The following is an 18,152-nucleotide window of genomic DNA, read 5'->3' on the forward strand; positions in this document are numbered from 1 at the left end:
CGGTCCGATGACTTACCTCCACACAGGGGCTGTATCCCAGTTCAGGGTCTGCAGCCTTTTTTTTTAAACTTTATTTATCACATTTTAGACATACAGTTAACTCATTCACTGCCAGCCATTGGCAGTGAATGAGTTAAACCCATTGACTCATTCACTGCAATTGACGGCTATAGCAGTGAATGAGTTAAGTAAAACAGGAATCACATAAAAGATGACATTGTGGTGTTACAGTGAGGAACAACGAGAGTGACAGGGACAGTGAAACAAAAGTGAGTAGAAAAATAAAATAAATTAAGGGGAACGTAAATAAACAAAAGTTTGCAAGAGCCAAAATCAAGTTAGTTGTTTCAAACGGTTACAGATGTTAACAGTCTTGAGAGCCTTAGTGATTTTTGATGAGGAAATTGTTCTTATATATTGAGTTCCATTTTTAATACAAGAAGTTCAGGCTTTCTGCCGAGGACTTTGCTTTTGTGTATGTGAAATTTTCCCAAAATTAAAGCCATATTTATAAAGAAGAAAGCATCACTGTCCTTGTCTTTAAAATTATAATAGCCAAAGACAACATCCTTGTAGTATAGTTGAAAAGTAGGTAGAACAGAGTCAGTAATAAACTTGTGGAAGTCCTTCCAGAATTTACATGTAAATTTACATGACCAAAACAAATGAGTAACTGTTTCAGGTTGGGGTCTGCAGCCTTAAAGGCCGCATTTTAAGGCCGATTATGTCACAGCGACGTGACGAAGGCTGTCCCATTTCAAAGGCTTCTCAAAATGCGGCCCTCAAATGCGCCCTTCATTTCCCTGAATTTTAAGGACGTGGTGGTGTAGACTGCATAGCCCAACATATCCCAGAATGCATAGCGCGGCGGTGCGTGTGGACAATTTTGCCGAAAAAACGGTGGACGGCTGAAGTGGGGCAACCGAAGAGTAAACTTTTAAAAGTAAGTTAGTGATGTTGCCACAACCATACATGCCAACCCTCCCGATTTTTCCGGGAGAATACCGAATTTCAGTGCCCCTCCCGAAAATCTCCCGGAGCCACCATTCTCCCGAATTTCTCCCGATTTTCCACCCGGACAACAAAATTGAAAAACCATATCGCAGAATTCATAGCGCGGCCCAGACAATTCCAGTCTCCAACAATGACGGGTCCTCAGGTGGAAGCAGCCTCTGAATTTGGACACCCCGCTGTTTCCGGGCTGGCCAATAATAACAGTGACATTTAACGTATTTTATCCAATAAATAAACACTGTAAAATGTATTTAAACCCCCCCCCCCCCCCCCCCCCAACAGCCCTTTTGAACGTCTCCCTAGTATGGCCACAACACCTCACTCTTGGAGCACTTTTTTGCCACATGTATCGCAAACCACGTCTCAGCTGTTTGTGGAGGTAATATACGTCCGCACATGACTCCGATTACGCTCAGCCATTGTTGTGAGTGCGCACGCCAAAGGGCTGCGAGACATTTATACAGCCGTATTTCATACATGACTATGAAAGGCGGAAGAGGAAGTAGTTCCTTTGAATGTAGTCAATCCGAATGTTATAGTTTCTTTCCACTGTGTTCCTGTTAATGATAAACTACAAATTGACTCTAAATTACTAAAATATCGATATTTTAATGTGAGAATCGATTCTAGAACATAAATGACTGGTATCGGAGGAATCGATATTTCAGGATCGATCCGCACATCACTAGTAAAATTGTTGGGCTTCATTTCTGTACTGAACAGTCATTTAAGATTAGTTACTTAGTTGTAGCTACTTAGTTGTAATATTACTCTTTCTGGGTCACAAAATAAACTTTTATACAGAGCCCCGCAAGGGACATGGGAGGAAAAAAAATTAAGATGAACTTTTGCGAGATCTCGCAAAACAAACTCGGGATCTCGCAAAACTTTTGCAAGATCTCACAAAGGTAACTCGGGATCTCACAAAAGTTGAATTCAAACAATGGCGGCAGCTACTCAGTTGTAATATTACTCTTTCTGGGTCACAAAATACACTTTTAAGATATTTTGAGGCGTGAATGTAGCTGTGTAAACGTCAAATATCTGCTCGGTTTACAAGACATCACATATTTGCAAAAGTGCTCCGACGTTTTCGTAGATCTGACACCCACCATCTCGAAGCTAACAGGAGGTCCTACTACAGCCGGGAGGAACACCGCTCTCCCGGCACAGAGATCTCGCAAAAGTTCATTGTAATTTTTTTTCCTCCCATGTCCCTTGCGGGGCTCCGTAATAATCAGACCATGTCATAACTGCTTTAAGTCACACAGAATAGATATCAGAGCCTCAAACAGGCTGACTTCTGCTAAATGGGTCAAACTGGGCAGAAAGTCTACAAACACATAACATCCTTATAGAATATGATGTAACACTATAGATCAACTTAGCTCAGAATATATAAAGCATATAAACAGTTACAGCAATATGATGCAACAAACACAGCAGCTACTGATCCAAAATACTCAAAGCTTCATAGAACTGAAACCAACATTTATTTTAGCTCCATTCTGCTGCTGATACAGACTTTAGGTTTCTGAACATTAAACTTGTTGCTGCCTTTCATAGTGTGTAACCTGAAGGCCCTGAGTACTCTGAGTACTTTCTCCCACACTGAAAACACTGGGATGATCACATTATTTGAACATTACCTAATAAGACTGATTCAGCACAGACAGTTATGTTAAACTTTCCTAGCAGTCCTTCACAAACAGGGAACAGTCTGTCTATTCTCTCCATCTGTCAGCTGCTGCTGGCTCTTCCTCCTCCTCTTCCTCACACACTGCTGAGTTTGTCCTGGTGGATCATCAGGGCTGCAAAGCCTCACAGATGATGTACAGCAGTGGGTCCCTCAGTCTGTCCTCACTCTGGACACTTGCAGTCGTCACACATGGAAATCAATTGTGTGATAAGCTGCAGGATTCAAACACAAGTGTGACTTATAAACACATGTTCATACTTTTATTCCACAATCAGAGAGAAAGAAACAGAGAGAGAGTGCAGGACAGACAGACAGGTGGCAGTCTCAGGTGTACACACTGCTACAAACAGGAGGATTTAGTGTTTGTGTTATTACGAGTGTAAACAAGAAGAGTTCCAGATGGTGCAGTGGACACATGTGTGACTGCTGTGATTAAAGCATCTTTCTTTCAGCTTAACGAGTGAACCGTCAGCTCGTTCAAACACACGTTAAAGTCCGTTTGGCTCGACACCACTGAACAGAGGCAGCAATGTAACATAGCTAACATTAACAGTGCAGTGGATCCTGCTTGTGCCGCGATGTTCAGGACTGCAAACCGAGCAGCATCACTGACTTTCAGCTTGTTGTGTTTGTGGATATATGACTGACTTTAATTATCCACAAAATCATCACAATCTCTGTAAGATTAAGGTCGACTATTGAACGGCGTATATTTGAAAGTAAAGGCTTTAAAACCAAGTTAGTACAAACATCACTGATGTCACATAACTTTGCCGACAGCCACAGGCTGATTGCCTCAATGCCACGGCGCATTGAAGCAGCGATTAAGGCAAAGTGTTTCCCAACCAAGTATTGAAGATTGACGTATCATTTTGAAAGTACCACATTTTGATTGATTTGTTGTAATCCTAATTTCTTTCTTTTTTCCTGCAAAAACTGAGAACTAAACAGTGATGTCTTGACCAGGGGCGGAGCGTGGGGGTGGCTTACTGGGCTTAAGCCCGGGTTGTTTTGTCAGAGGCCCGGGGTCTTTTGGGGTGTAATTTTTTCATAGTTAGATGTCTGGCTGACAACTGTATAAAACAAAAAGTACACACAATAGTCGAAGCAAATAGTGCACACTGTGGGAATTTACGACTGTGCGTGAATCCCCCCTGATATTGGTATGATCCGAGCTCAGGCACTAAACGACTGAGCGAGGGGGCGGGGCAGCTGCCGCCTGTGAGTGCGCTGTTGGAGAAACGGAGCCAGCCATACTAAGGAGAGCTTAAGTTTGACCAGGTACCAAAGAAAATCATTCGCACCGTACAAATAATGTAAATATGACGGTGCATCACGAAAGATTGATATCAAACTGATCACTTGACCAATATTACGTTATTGCTCTTCAAGTGAATCAACAAATGGCGAAATGAAAAGCCGAACAACAACAATGCTGTTTCTTTAGAGAGTCTTAGCTTACATGTGTGTTTATTTCATATTTTCAGTTGTTTCCCTCCACAGCTAAATAAATCGGTTTCAGTAATGCACTGATATACAAGAATGGACATAAGGGGCTTCTTTCAAAGAAAAAACTCTGGTAGTATTTTATATATTATGCTTTGTATGTTGTTCAGTATATTCCTATGCAAAACAAGAGGAACTTCAATACACAGCAGTATATTCACAGTTGAAACCAGATATTTACACTTTATGGAAAACACAAGAACATTTTTTTTACTGTACAACATCAATTTAGAGTAACCTTTTGTTTTAGATAAATATTGAAATATCTTTTGAATTAGTTAAATGTCAGAATAAAGAGAGACAGAGCTTCCTATTTTTTATCACTTTCATCAAATGTAGGAGTACATGTACACTAAGTTTATTGTTAATTAATAAGAAACTCCAGACGATTCCATTCTGAGCTGAAGAAGCTTCTGATTGGTTCGTAGAGTCCATGTGAGTAAACTGGTGGCACAGCTGTGGATGCATATAAGGCAAAACACAGAGCCTGTTTCTGTGACATGGGAACATCAAGAGATGTCAACCAAAACACCAGGAACAGAACTGTGGAGCTCCATAAGTGTGGCTCAGTTTGAATACAATTTGGTGCCAAACAAATATGTTATTGATAAGTAATAGTCAAAGGAGCTTGCAAAGAAAAGCAGACTTAACAATGTGGTGTATGCTGTACAGTGCAGCGAGGAATGCCCAGACCTCTACATCGGAGAGACCAAACAGCCACTTCACAAGCGCATGGCACAACACAGAAGAGCCACCTCCACAGGACAAGACTCAGCTGTCCATCTGCATCTTAAGGTCAAAGGTCACTCTTTGAGGATGCCAACGTTCACATTTTGGACAGAGAGGACAGATGGTTTGAAAGAGGAGTGAAAGAACCCATACAGAAAAGAAATAGTAAAAACTTATATGTGATTATTCATGAAAGTGGCCACTCTCACATTACTTTCATACATTGTTTTAGTAAGTATCCAAAACATACAAGTTTCATTATATAATTTTTCAAGGGATCTTATATCTGTTTTCACACTTATATGCTTTTCATACAAGTTTCACACAAGACAGATACAAACTTTATAAGATTTATATATATCTTTTCCATATGGGAAGCCATCTATGTGCACTGTGAGCGACCATCTTTGAACAGAGGCGGGGTTTACGACACCAACTCTCTGCCATCTATAATCCAGTTTTGAGATCCTTCCCAGACGCCTTAACGCCCACTCACATCCTGGGCCATCTGATCTCAGGAATTCGCATGATAAGGTGGGGCCAGGTTTCACAATGAACTCACCCGAAACGCTGGCTGATTGTGACCCACACCCAGTTTCACACCTTGGCTCAGGCGATTAGAGGATCATCAGGGGGTCCTTTTGTCCCTCTGTGGGGGGAAACTCCCACTAGGTTTATATCTGGGACTCTCCACCATTTGACCTTAGAACTGAAGAAGCTTCTCGGATGAGAGGTGAAACGTCTTCAAGCAACTTAAAGAAGTCCAGACGCTTTTCTTTGCAAGCTCCTTTGACTACGATGACCTGGTTGACTGAAAACCTTCACCGACACATTGATAAATAATTTATTTATCAATCTAAAAAAAAATAAGCATTTAGTCTGATTTGATGTTACAATTAAAAAAGTGTTTGTGTTTTGATCTGAAGAGTGTGTAAATATCTGGTTTCAACTGTATATTTGATGATTGTCAGCACAAAGAGAGAGAGAGGAACAGAGAGGGAGATGGAGAATGAGGACAGAACAGATGAACAAGAGCAGGTGAGACTCATATGTTAGTCAAATGGTTGTTTACCAAAAGTATCACCGTATCATAGGTACTCATGTATCTCGTGTTTCTTTTTAGGTTTGCTATTTTTCAAATTCTATATTTATTAAGTTCTGCAGGCTTGTTTGCACAACAAGGCTAAATACTTATATAAACTTTTCTCAATCTAAACAGAGTTCTTTGGTAGAATTTAAAAAATAAGTGTAGTGCAGGTCTATGATGATTTTTAGTGCTACTATCATCTAGCTTTCTGGTTCTGTCTTGGTTAAGTCCTCAGTAGTCCTGATTTTGAACTGTTGTAGTCCTGTTTTAATTCTGGATCAGTTCTGGGTCTGGTTGAATTGGGGATTAGTCCTCGTGTCTTGATACAGCCCCGACTGTGTTCTGCCTCGCTGCTTAATTAAAAAACTAGTTTAAGGTGTCCTGCATATGATATACATTTTTCCCTCTATGAAGTCATTCTTTTTTGAACAAAACTCAAAACAGAGCCAATTAATCTTTCAGTCATTTCTTACCCCCCCCCCCCCCCCAAAAAAAAAAAAAAAAAATCCCACATGCATACTACCCTTTAGGGCTAAGCCCCGGGTGTTTCAAATGTCTGGCTCCGCCTCTGGTCTTGACAGTATTCTCATTTTTTGAAATCCTGTTTTTGAGTTTTTTATGAGCTGGAAGCCCAAATTATGTAATTAAATAAACAACTAAGTACTTGAAACCCTGAATCTATAATATATGAAAGTTTAACGTTTTGAATGGAATTAAGGAAATAAATGAACTTTTCCATGATATTCATATTTTTTGGAAAGGGTCTGTAGGCTCTTCCTTCTCTAACCTTCTTACTCAAAAACAACACACTTTTTCTTTTATTGGTTTCAGCTGAATTAAAACAAAAACATTTTTCTGTTTCACGTGTCTGTGAAGCTTCTCAGTCATCCAGGTCGTCGTAGTCTAAGGAGCTTGGAAAGAAAAGCGTCTGGACTTATTCAAGTTTCTTTCATATCTTAATATCATCTATTAAAGATACTAAATGACTGCTAGTATGACAAAATGAAGACAGCATTTAAACACGTTCATGTAGTAAACTGGGCTGAGAGTGCTTCAATAAAATAGTTCTGGTGAACCTGCACTGTACAAATAAAACTGAAGTTCACTAGATGTTGTATATATGGCTTTGTCTATCTACTGGAGGGTAGGTTTCGTAGATGTAGCTGTGATGTGTGGTTGAATGTGTTAAGAAACTCCAGATCAAATGGTGCTGGCCTCTGGGTGGCAGAGTTTAAGCTTGTGATCATGTGGGATCAGCCTTGGTTTAATCCCTTAGTGAGAGAGAGAGAGAAGAAAGCGAGGAGGCGAAACGTACTTATTGACGTGGAGCGGTGCCTGAGGCACAGTACTGATGAGAGAGCCCCATAACCATCTTACAGGGGAAATCTGGATTTTTCTTCTTGCTTTACTTTGGAACTTTGGAACCTCGTGTCACTCCTAGAGCTGTTACAGATGTCAAACTTTGGTAACCATCCATCTTTACTTTTTAGAATCTGGACTCGTCAGAAATCCTGTGAGACTGTATTCATTTGTTTTCTATCAGCGCTTTGATTTCCTCTGGGATTCAAGCTTAAAACTGGGAGTGTAAGTTTTACTCTTCATACCCATCTTTGAACTCTTCTAGAACGCCGGATCATTTTCACTAATTTTACATGTTATAAAGCTGCACATTCATCCTGCAAACTTGGACACTATCATTTCTTTCTAAATAAGTTGTGTTATTTTCCTAATGGCTCAATTAAGTTGTAGCCAAAGTCCAGACCTGCCAAATGGAGCCGTTGCCCACAGCCCACAAGGTATGTTTTCAGACCTGGATACCCACAGAATCAAAGACGACGCCGAGGAAGAAGATGATGATGATGATGAGGTGGAACTGGCAGAGGAGGTTGGGGAAGATGTTTTGATGGTTGCTGAAGCAGAACAAACTGAAGCTGAAAGTAAAGAAGACAATGATTGGCAGAAAGGAGAGATTACACATGTGACCCTGTTATCAGATGGAGAAATAGGAGAGGGGGAGGATGAATGTGAAGTACTGGAAGAAGAGGTGAATGGAGAAATGGGAGCGGGAGATGGACATCAAGAAATAACCACCACACTGACAACAGACAAAGAATCTGAAGATACAAAGATGGCTGAAAATCTCTCTCTTTCCCCTCTATTGGTTGTGGTTGAACCAGGGAAACGGCAAATATTAAACAGCAATGGAGATGATGAAAAAGAGGAGGAAAGTGAAGAAAACAAACAAGGGGGAGAAACAGCAAGCGCAGGAACAGATGTAAGGCAGGAAAACATGGACGAAGGCACCGACGATCACGTGTCCTGTCTTCAGGACGGAGGTACTTCTGTGTGGGAGTCAAGAATCGGTTCCAACACATGTACTGGTGACCGAGGCGAAACAGAAACTGCTACTTTGCCCACTGCTGGCAACATAACAGAGGTTAATCTGAACATAGAAGTGGCTCCTTTTTCTTCTGGAATAAATGAACAGGCCAGCATCCAAGCTTCAGCTCTGGGCACTGATCACACACCAGTCGATAGAAGTGTTACAGCTGAAGAGGTGGCCAATCAAACCTACCAATTAGATAATGAGAGTCAAAATGAAATAAAAAACAATGATGGAGAAGATCCCTCAGAATCCATAAAACAGGAGGTTGTTATTGATAATCTTACATGGCAATGCCAGGGAGTCCAGGAGTGTGTAAATCATGGCTCTGAGATCCCCGTGAGAGCAGGAACCAATCAAACGGCACAAGAACCAGAGCTGACGGCCCTAACCTCTGAAGAACAGCCACAGTCAGATGGAGACACTAAAGCTAAAAGGACTGAAGACGTCACCCAGAAGGAGCAAGCAGAAGAGCAAATTAACAACTTGGCAGAGATGGACGGGGGAGGAAAGAGTTCAGAAATGGAGGAAACGATAGCCAATAATGTTGCTGGAGAGTTAATGGGCCAAGAAGAGCACAGAGCAAGAAATGATCTAGAAATGCAAGAAGAAAAAGCTGCTAAGCTTGAAATACAAGCTATAACAGTTCCTCCAGAACCAGTGGGCCAGACTGGAGAAGAGGTACATACAGACACAAAGGACCAGGTGGAGGAAGCTTCTCTATATGAGAAAGGCATCGAGGTGAAGCTCGACGGGACAGAAGGAGAGGACAAATCTGAGAAAAATGAATCCACAACAGAAGGAAGTGCTTTACAAGAGCATCCTTTGCAGCTCCTGAAAGAAGCAGACACAATTTGGAGAAACAACACAAAAGAACATCCACAGACAGAGATGCTTGTAGAATTTGAGACTGGAGGAGGAGCAGTAGAAGAGTCAATGGAAGGAGAAGTGGAGATGGCAGAAGAGCCAGTCACCGTTCTTGATGATGAGACTGAAACGATGGAGGAGAAGCCCAGTGAAAAATCAGAAGAAGTACATCCTTTCACCATTATGAGCGGTTCTGATGATGCCACAGACAAGATAAAAGATGAAGATCACCAAGTGCTGCCAGGAGACGAGGCCATACTGGGTAAAGAGGACATGGAGACACAGGACGTAAAGCTAAAAGTGCACAACAGTGAGGCAGAGGCAGATCTAAATGAGAGCATTAAAACACTGAAGCAAACAATGGAGAATGGGTTCTTGTGTCCTGAGCCACAAGGTCTTAGGAAAGACGAACTGGGGAAAGTAAAAGTGCTGTCACCCAGGAGAAAAGATAGAGACTGGATTAAAACAGATCAGCCAGAAGAAGAGACGACTGCTGCTGAAAGGAAGGACTGGAGTAAAGAGCTGAGGCACATCAAAAAAGAGTTCTGGGAGAATGAGTGGGGAAGGAAAGAATGGGTGGATAAAGAAACGTCAGCAGAAAAGATCAGTTCACCGAGGAAGGCGGATTGGATAAATGAGCTGAAGTCAGTTATCAAAGATGAATCGCTGCCCAAAAAGAAAGACGAGCAGGTGAAGAAAAAGAGAGTGGTGCTGCTGGAACATGGTTGCTCATATGTCCCTCAGCGGGAGGCGATGACTGCAGAGACGAGGGAAGAGATCAAGGTGACCTCCGACAGGAGAGCGGACAGTCCTGTGGTGGACAGTAAAACACTGGAGAACCAACCCTATGAAATCTCCCTGTATGTCAAGGTAATCAACTCTTCCATGGTTCCTTTGGCCTGTGATGAATGCCAGACGGATAGTTATTACTATTATCATAGTGGGAATTTACAAAGAGCATTTTGTCATAATGAATAATGAATTAGTCTCTATGGAGAAGCTCATGATACAGCAAAGTGAAAGTGCACAGAAAATAAGCAGAGAAATATAAAGTTCTTGTGAGAACAGGGAGGACATTAGTACAAGAGAAAATCTGAAAATGAAAGGAAATATGATATGAATACACAAAAGAATTAGGAACAAGAAACACAGATAAAACTAATAAAGACTGATAAAACGTTATGAAATGTTAGCTTCATATATCAAAGACTTTTTCCATCCCACTCGCCATCAGGCCTCCGTCTGTGTTTGAACCTGATACAAACCTGAAGACGACTTCCTGAACATCAAGATCAGAGTATTGGCTCCATAAAATGTGACGAAAAAAACTTCAAGCTGTCCTGACTTAGAAAATAATTTTGATAAATATGAGACCTACGTTATAAAAATAAATTATTTGATTGTTTTTTTTTAATTATTGTAAAATATTCGATGCTTCTAAATACTTGTGCAAAAAAAAGTGAAAAATACCACATTCTTTGTAAGAGTCCCAGAATCTGCGACGGTAAATACCTCAGTCATAAAGAATATGCATTTATCTTCTTATTTGTTCTTATTATGTTTTTGGTAACCAATTTTATAAGATACTAAGCCATCAGTGAAATTAGCACAATTATAGCTTTTAATAATTTTCCATGTTACACCATTGTTAGTGAAAACTTCCTTAATTACACAAAAATATCAGTTAATAACAAATAAATCTACACAGAGACTAAACGACCTTTATTGTTAATATTTCACTGCCACATATGTTATAAATGCATTTGTCGTATTAAGTAGAATTTATGCTTAGATGTGTTTTTACAGTCTTTTTATGTGGTACAAAAAGGATCCTGATTTTTCCATGGCATTCTACTTTAGCATTAAACATACTGATTCACTGTCAGTGTAATTTATTGATATTTCATGTACTTCCAAAAATACAGTCAATTTGTCTACCCCAATCCAAGTTTATTTATAAAGCATTTTAAAATAGCCAGCACACGATCAAAGTGCTGTGCAGTAAATAAGTTAATAACAATAGAATAAAATAAACACATAATACATAAAGATTTGACTTAAAACAGCCTTATATTTTTTTAAAAAACCCAACAACATAAAACAACGTAGAATTAACTAAATAAAATAAAATAAAATAAAATAAAATAAACCAACACTGGATCTGCTACAGCAAAAGCACAATCAGGGGCAGCTGATCAGCTGACCTGAGAGAGCGGGTGGGTGTATAAGGCTGTAGCAGCTCAGAGAGATAGGATGGGGCGAGGCCATGGAGAGCTTTAAAAGCAAATAAAATAATTTTAGAAATGAATCCTGAAAGAAATGGGCAGCCAGTGAAATGAAGCTAAAATAGAGGAAATGTGCTCAAACTTCAGACGAGCTGCAGCATTTTGCACCCTCGGTAAATGACTTCAGATCACAGTCCACTTTGACCCCCAGGTTTGTGACAGCTGGCTTAACATATTGGGTCAAGGTATCTAAATACACATTGGGGGTCTCAGTGGGGCTACCAAACACCATCACCTCAGTCTCTTTATCACTGAATTTTAAAAAGTTAAGAGACATCCAAGCCTTAATTGAGACACTGAAGTAATGGCTGTGTGGAACATGAGCCTTTGTTCTGCAGAGGGACATAGATCTGACAGTCAGCACCATAGAAGTGAAACGCAATGCTGTGTTCTCTCATCAAACCAAGAGGAAGCAGATACAAAGAAAAGAGGCTGAGAGCTGAGCACAAACAAACACAACACTGGCAGTGACAGACGGCAGACACACACAATGTATAGAACCGATGTTTGCAGTGCAGCAGAGAGGGTTATAGAGCCCACGAAGGCTGTGACAGCAGCTCAGGTGATACCTGCTCAGTAAAGTGTGTGGAGATGTCACTGGTGTCTATAACTTGTTACCCACATGTAGTGTCACTGGTGCCTGAAACTTTGAGGCTGTAGCAGCTTCATCAGTATGTTAATCAAACTCTGACTTTAAACTGAGACGCTGAGAGTTTCCTGTTCCAGAGCAGCTGAATTAGTTCAATAAGCTCAACTTTGTGTGAGGACGCAAAGAGAGCCATGACCGGTGGAGCTCCACCACATTTCACCATAGGAAGAGCAGTGACTCCACTTTAACACAACATGCTGAATTAAATAAAAACTCTTTGAATAATTATTCAGTAACACTGAGAGAATGTAATTTTTCTATATATAGAATAAGATTATTTCTGGTTGTACTGGATAAAAATCTGTAATAAATATAGAGAAAAGTGCTTAAATGTTTCCCATTTCTAATCTCTTCTAATATTCAGCCTTCACTGACAGACGGTGCGTGTGACTGCTAGTGCTCATAGTTCCCTGAAAACAAATGCAGGGGGACTTTCCAAGTCTTTCGTTTTATCAGTAAATGTGCTGTAAGAAGTGCCTTTTACAGAGGTTAAATATTTCAATATAGTTTTGGGAGGTCGAGCCTGGTCTTGGCCCAGCACATTGCACACACTGTTTCAGTATTCACAGTGTTTGTTCACACAGTTGCCTGTTCAGGCCAGTGTTGCCCAGTAGCTCAGCTGTCAGCTACCAGCTCATCTCCCTTCTCCTCCACGTCCCAGCATCCATGTTTGCTGTCACACTGGCCCGATCTAGACAGGATGAGCTGGGAAATAACCAGAGCCAAACTGAATCTGGTCTGAATTTGTGACCCATCCATGCCATGCAAGTGGAATCTGATTTAGATGAATTTCAGTGGATTTCCATGTTCAGACTCTGAATTTCAGACACAGAAGCCTTCAAAATGTTCTTTGATATCATGATTTACAACCTCAATCTGTGAACACATTTTAACCCGAGAACCTAGCATCACGAGAGTTAGAAGGATGGAGACTACGTATTCTGAGCTTGCTGCTTCATTGTAGGGTTGTTATCTTACTATATAAAGTGCCTGGAAGCAACTGAACTCAGGGATGATTAATCCATGACTGCTGATCACTGCACACAAAATAGAAAACTAATATCTAATTGGAATTTTTGTAAAAATGTAAAATGTGAGTTTGGCAGAAATGTATGAATAAGCACAGATGTCTGTCAGCTGGTTCTCTCACACAAACTTGTTAGCTAAGCTTGCTTCCTGGAATAGAGCAATAAACTTAAACGGCTGCCTGTAAGAGTCACTGTTATTATTAATGTGGCAGAACCACAGCCACAGTTGGGTGTCAGACACTGGACAGGAAAAACAAACTGAACAAGAGCTGAGCTCTCTCACAGTGAACATCAACAATCTGCAAAAATGAACAACAAGAGTGACCAAACTGGAGCACCACCCCAGGACCGTGACAGACAAACAGCAAGTGAAAAAGCTAATCTTGATCTGCTTATCTCATCCCATTAAGACAGTGCTGTTCTAATCCATCGCCATGGTAACCCACATTACTTAATGCATGTAATTTTAAATGAGATTTGAAAAAGATTCAAAGTACATGAAGCTTGCACTTCTGTGACCATTGTGTGCTCTGTGCTCTGGTTCAACAGCATCCTGAGAATAACTTTCATTACCTGAGAGATTTAGCACAAATACCCGAGCGTCGGCCGCGTCCACGTAACAAGCTTGTTCAAACAAAGCCTTCCTTTGTCACGGGCCCTGTGGGCAGCACAGATGGAGGTAGATACAAATATTATGTAGAAGTTCAGGTTTCCTTCTCTGTGGTCTAGAAAAGCTGTAAATCCTCACATCTGAGGATTTCTTTAAAACAGCACGATCATGAAAATCTTAAAATAAGCATTTTACTTTCAACTTATGCTGAAACACAGTTTCTGCTTTTGTTTGTAAAAGAGTACAGAATGAAATAGTCTGAATAGTGCTGGTGTGCTATGTTAATCTCAGCAGTCTCGCTGGGTAAGCTGATTATCCTCCTGTTTGTTACTGAGAGCTCAGAGCTGTTGCAGCAACATTCAGTATGAATTCTTTACTCACAGGAAAACTGTTTTACACAACACTCATAGCGCAAAGATGAAGCACGTTGCTTCTAAAAGTTATTGATCACGTTACTCTTTACATTACTCCTCTGCGAGATCATTTTTTTAGAATTTCTTTCCAGTATTGGATCTCTAACAGTGACCATACTGAGATATTTATCCCAATTCAGCTAATAATAGGACACAGACACATTTTAGTTGTGTTAGATTCACCTGAACTTCAACAGATAGCTGATGTGCTTGTGTATTCACATGGGAGAGAAACAGGAATTATCATGCAGATGATATTCTCCTGTACATCTCTGTTAAACACAGAGTCCAGATTTATTCAGTCAAATTAATTATAATATGAGAAAAGAGATGTAAGATCTACACTTACACCGTATCGTTCTTTTGGGGTTTTATTTCTTTATTTCCTTCATCCACCCATTTGTTCTGCTGTTCATAAGTGAAGCACTACAGTTTTTATCCATAGATCACCTGCAGGACACGTGATGACTGGTCTTTGTGTGTGTAGGCAGGAAGTGATGGACAGAGCATCGGAAACTGTCCTTTCTCTCAGAGACTCTTTATGATCCTGTGGCTAAAAGGAGTCATTTTTAATGTCACCACAGTCGACCTCAAGCGGTAACATGGTGCAGACGCATACACGTATTCATACAGTGACTATGATACACATGAGAGTGACCACATGCGCCTGACTTTTGGGTTATCAGGAAGCCGGCTGACCTCCACAACCTTGCTCCAGGAACCAACCCTCCTTTTGTGACCTTTAATGGTGAAGTCAAGGTTGATGTCAACAAGATAGAAGAATTCTTGGAGGAGAAACTGACTCCACCCCGGTATGCAAGCACACATTGAAAGACATGTGTTTGCGATGGGAAGCCGTGTTGAGGTTAATTTCAAATTTCTCCATTTTGTCTCCAGATATCCCAGACTGGCTCCCAAACATCCAGAAGCTAACACAGCTGGCATCGACATCTTTGCCAAATTCTCAGCGTACATCAAAAACTCAAGAAAAGACACAACAGATGGTAAGAAGGGACACAGTTAGGTTGGAAACATGTATTCAAGAAAGTTAGTAAGGTGTGTGTGTGGTTTGTTTGTGACTGCAGCATAAAAAAACGCCTTGGCTGCATTTTTAGGTAAACAGCTGCAAAAAGCTTTGTTTGCATAACTCAGTTACTTTTTTGAAGAAGTAACTATATAATTAACTGCCCAACATTGGTCATTGTTTACTGTATTTTACAGACAGAGTTACAGACTCTCTCCCAGACCACAGACTCAGAATACAAGTCAGAGCTTTATATAAAAAAAAAGAAGAAAGTTGGAGTTGAAGTTATTTTTCCTTCCAACAGTGTTAACATGCTACAGGTCAGGAACAAGATTTTTTTAAGTTTTCATTGTAAGTGGGCTAAAGCAGTTCATTAAAAGTCGTCTAACATAAATGCTGTAATTTGATTACTTTAATAAACATGTGACTTGGATGGACTGGATGCTGGCGTGACCACAGTGCACACGTCTGCTGTTGCTCACAGTGGTCCAAGGGACGCTCAGGGAGTTTGTGTGAGGGAACATTGGTCATGGCCATGCAGTGTTATACAGATGTTAAACTATATTAAACTATAGAAGATGGAATACGCAGACTTTTCCTCGTTTTATATTGGAAAATTGAAACTATTTAAACTAAAGCTGTTTTCCCATGCCGTACCTCTGTGGGGAAACCCTCACCATAACTTACTCTTTTTCTTCTTGAATAATCAGGCTCAATCTCAGGTGACAGAGCTCATGGTATCACCTGAACAGAAAGCTCTCAGATTGTTGACTCACTTGTGCTTCTCAGGATATTTAAGAGTAGAATGGGAGGCAGAGGCTGTTTTGTGGAATCAGCTCCCAGTTTGGATTCAGGAGACAGACGCCCTTTTAAGATGAGCTTAAGACTTAAAACTCTCCTTTGTGATAAAGCATATTGTTGGGAGGGTAGCTCAGGTGACCCTCAAAGACCCTTAAAGTAATCATGTATTTTTTGAAAAACAGTATTCAATATGTTTAAACTATAAATGATTTGCAAAAAAACCCAAACAAACCTGCAAATATTTGCATTTTATTAAAAGTCTTTTGGAAATGGTGAATACTGGTGTGTAAATAAGGAGCTGGTTGTTGTGGAAAACATCAGTGTTTGTTCAGATAGTTCATCCTGTCAATCACATCAGCGTGTGATTGACAGGATGTCATGTCATCCTCATCCCCATGTCATCCTCAGACCTGACATGGGCTGCCCACATTCAGGTCCAGACCAAAAAGGCTAGGCAGCGCCTGTATCACCTACGACAACTGAGGAAGTTCAGGGTCTCTCCAAAGATCCTCAGGATTTTCTATACAGGCGCTGTGGAGAGCATCCTCACACAGAACATGACATCGTGGTTTGGGAACAGCTGTGTGAAGGACCAAAAAGCTCTCCAGAGAGTGATCCGTACAGCAGAACGCTGCTGCAGGATTGCTCTCCCCCCGCTTCAGGACACCTACACCAGGAAATGCCGGACTAGAGCAGCGCAGATACTGAAGGACCCGTCCCATCCTGGCAACAAACTGTTCCAACTTCTGCAATCTGGTAGAAGGTTCCGCATCTTCCGGGCAAGGACAGAGAGACTCAAGAGGAGCTTCTATCCCCAAGCCATCCGTGCCCTAAACACACACACCCGCCCTCTCACATCATCTATAATTGACTGAGTCAGGACTCTTCCAGACACTAAACCAAGGCACAATGTACATTTCAAATTCCTTTAATTTTAAATATGTTTACATTGTCTGTCCTGTAAAATAGTCAGATGTCTATTCATATTAATGTACAGAATTCACCTGCTTGCTGCAACTACTGCACATTCACCCAATGTACATACTATATGTATATATATATAATGTTTTTCCTCTACACCCCCCCCCAATTTTTTTTTTGCACATGTCGAGGAGCGTGTCAGGCTACATTTCACTGTGTGTTATACTTGTATAACTATGCATGTGACAAATAAAGAACCTTGAACTTGAACTTGAACTTGAACTTCTCTCCCTCTGACTTTGTAGCCTTACAGAAAGCTTTGTTGAAGTCTCTTCAGCGCCTTGATGACTTCCTAAGGACTCCCCTGTCTGCAGAGATTGATGCTGATGTCTTAGGAGATGTGCCAGAGTCAACTAGGAGCTTCCTAGATGGGCCAGAGCTCACCTTGGCTGACTGCAACCTGCTGCCCAAACTCCACATTCTAAAGGTCTGCAGCTTATTCAGGTTGCTAGAACGTTTACATGAGCTCGATCAGAAGGACCCATTGTTGGTTATTTTCTATGCCTTTTTTCTCAGGTTGTAGCAAAGAAATATCGTGGCTTTGAGATTCCTCGGGAGATGACCTGCGTGTGGCGGTATTTGAACCGTGCCTACCAGAGAGAGGAGTTCACCGGCACCTGTCCTGCTGAGAGGGAGATTGAGTTTGCCTATTTGCATGTTGCAAAATGAATTAAACAAAATGTAGGGCAGCGTATAAATCAAGGAAATCAAGAAATATGTAAAGAACATAAGGAAAACTAGTAAAGAGGAAAGCACTAACACACGGGTCTCTGTGTGTGTGTGTGTGTGTGTGTGTGTGTGTGTGTGTGTCATCTCTATCTTGACCATTTTAAAAATGATGACAACACAACTACTTCACTTTTCAGATAATGGCAGGACCGTGTCACTGCAACACTGACTCTGACCGTTGTATACACACACACACACACGGACACACACACACACAGCGAGAGAGTGAGAGACGCAGTCTCAAAGACAACAATTATCGCAGCCTTGACTTTGTGATCAATAACAACACTCAGTTTATAGGAAATCAAAATGATTTTTTCATCTTTTATTCTATTTAAAGTGAAAAT

General features: G+C 40.8%; 1 protein-coding gene across 1 annotated transcript; it reads left to right on the plus strand.

The window, feature by feature from the left end:
- The first annotated feature begins 7,764 nt into the window (after positions 1-7,764).
- Positions 7,765-17,745, plus strand: LOC146609026 (uncharacterized). The gene is made up of 6 exons (XM_085349012.1): positions 7,765-10,155; positions 14,758-14,867; positions 14,957-15,082; positions 15,168-15,274; positions 17,322-17,503; positions 17,593-17,745. Exons 1-6 carry the CDS (start codon positions 7,765-7,767, stop codon positions 17,743-17,745), a joined length of 3,069 nt encoding a protein of 1,022 aa, XP_085205138.1.
- Positions 17,746-18,152: the final 407 nt, after the last annotated feature.

Source organism: Diplotaxodon limnothrissa, linkage group LG23 (assembly GCF_057381915.1).
Source record: "Diplotaxodon limnothrissa isolate DT_005_m linkage group LG23, D_limnothrissa_male_GT1.1, whole genome shotgun sequence".
NCBI lineage: Eukaryota > Metazoa > Chordata > Actinopteri > Cichliformes > Cichlidae > Diplotaxodon > Diplotaxodon limnothrissa.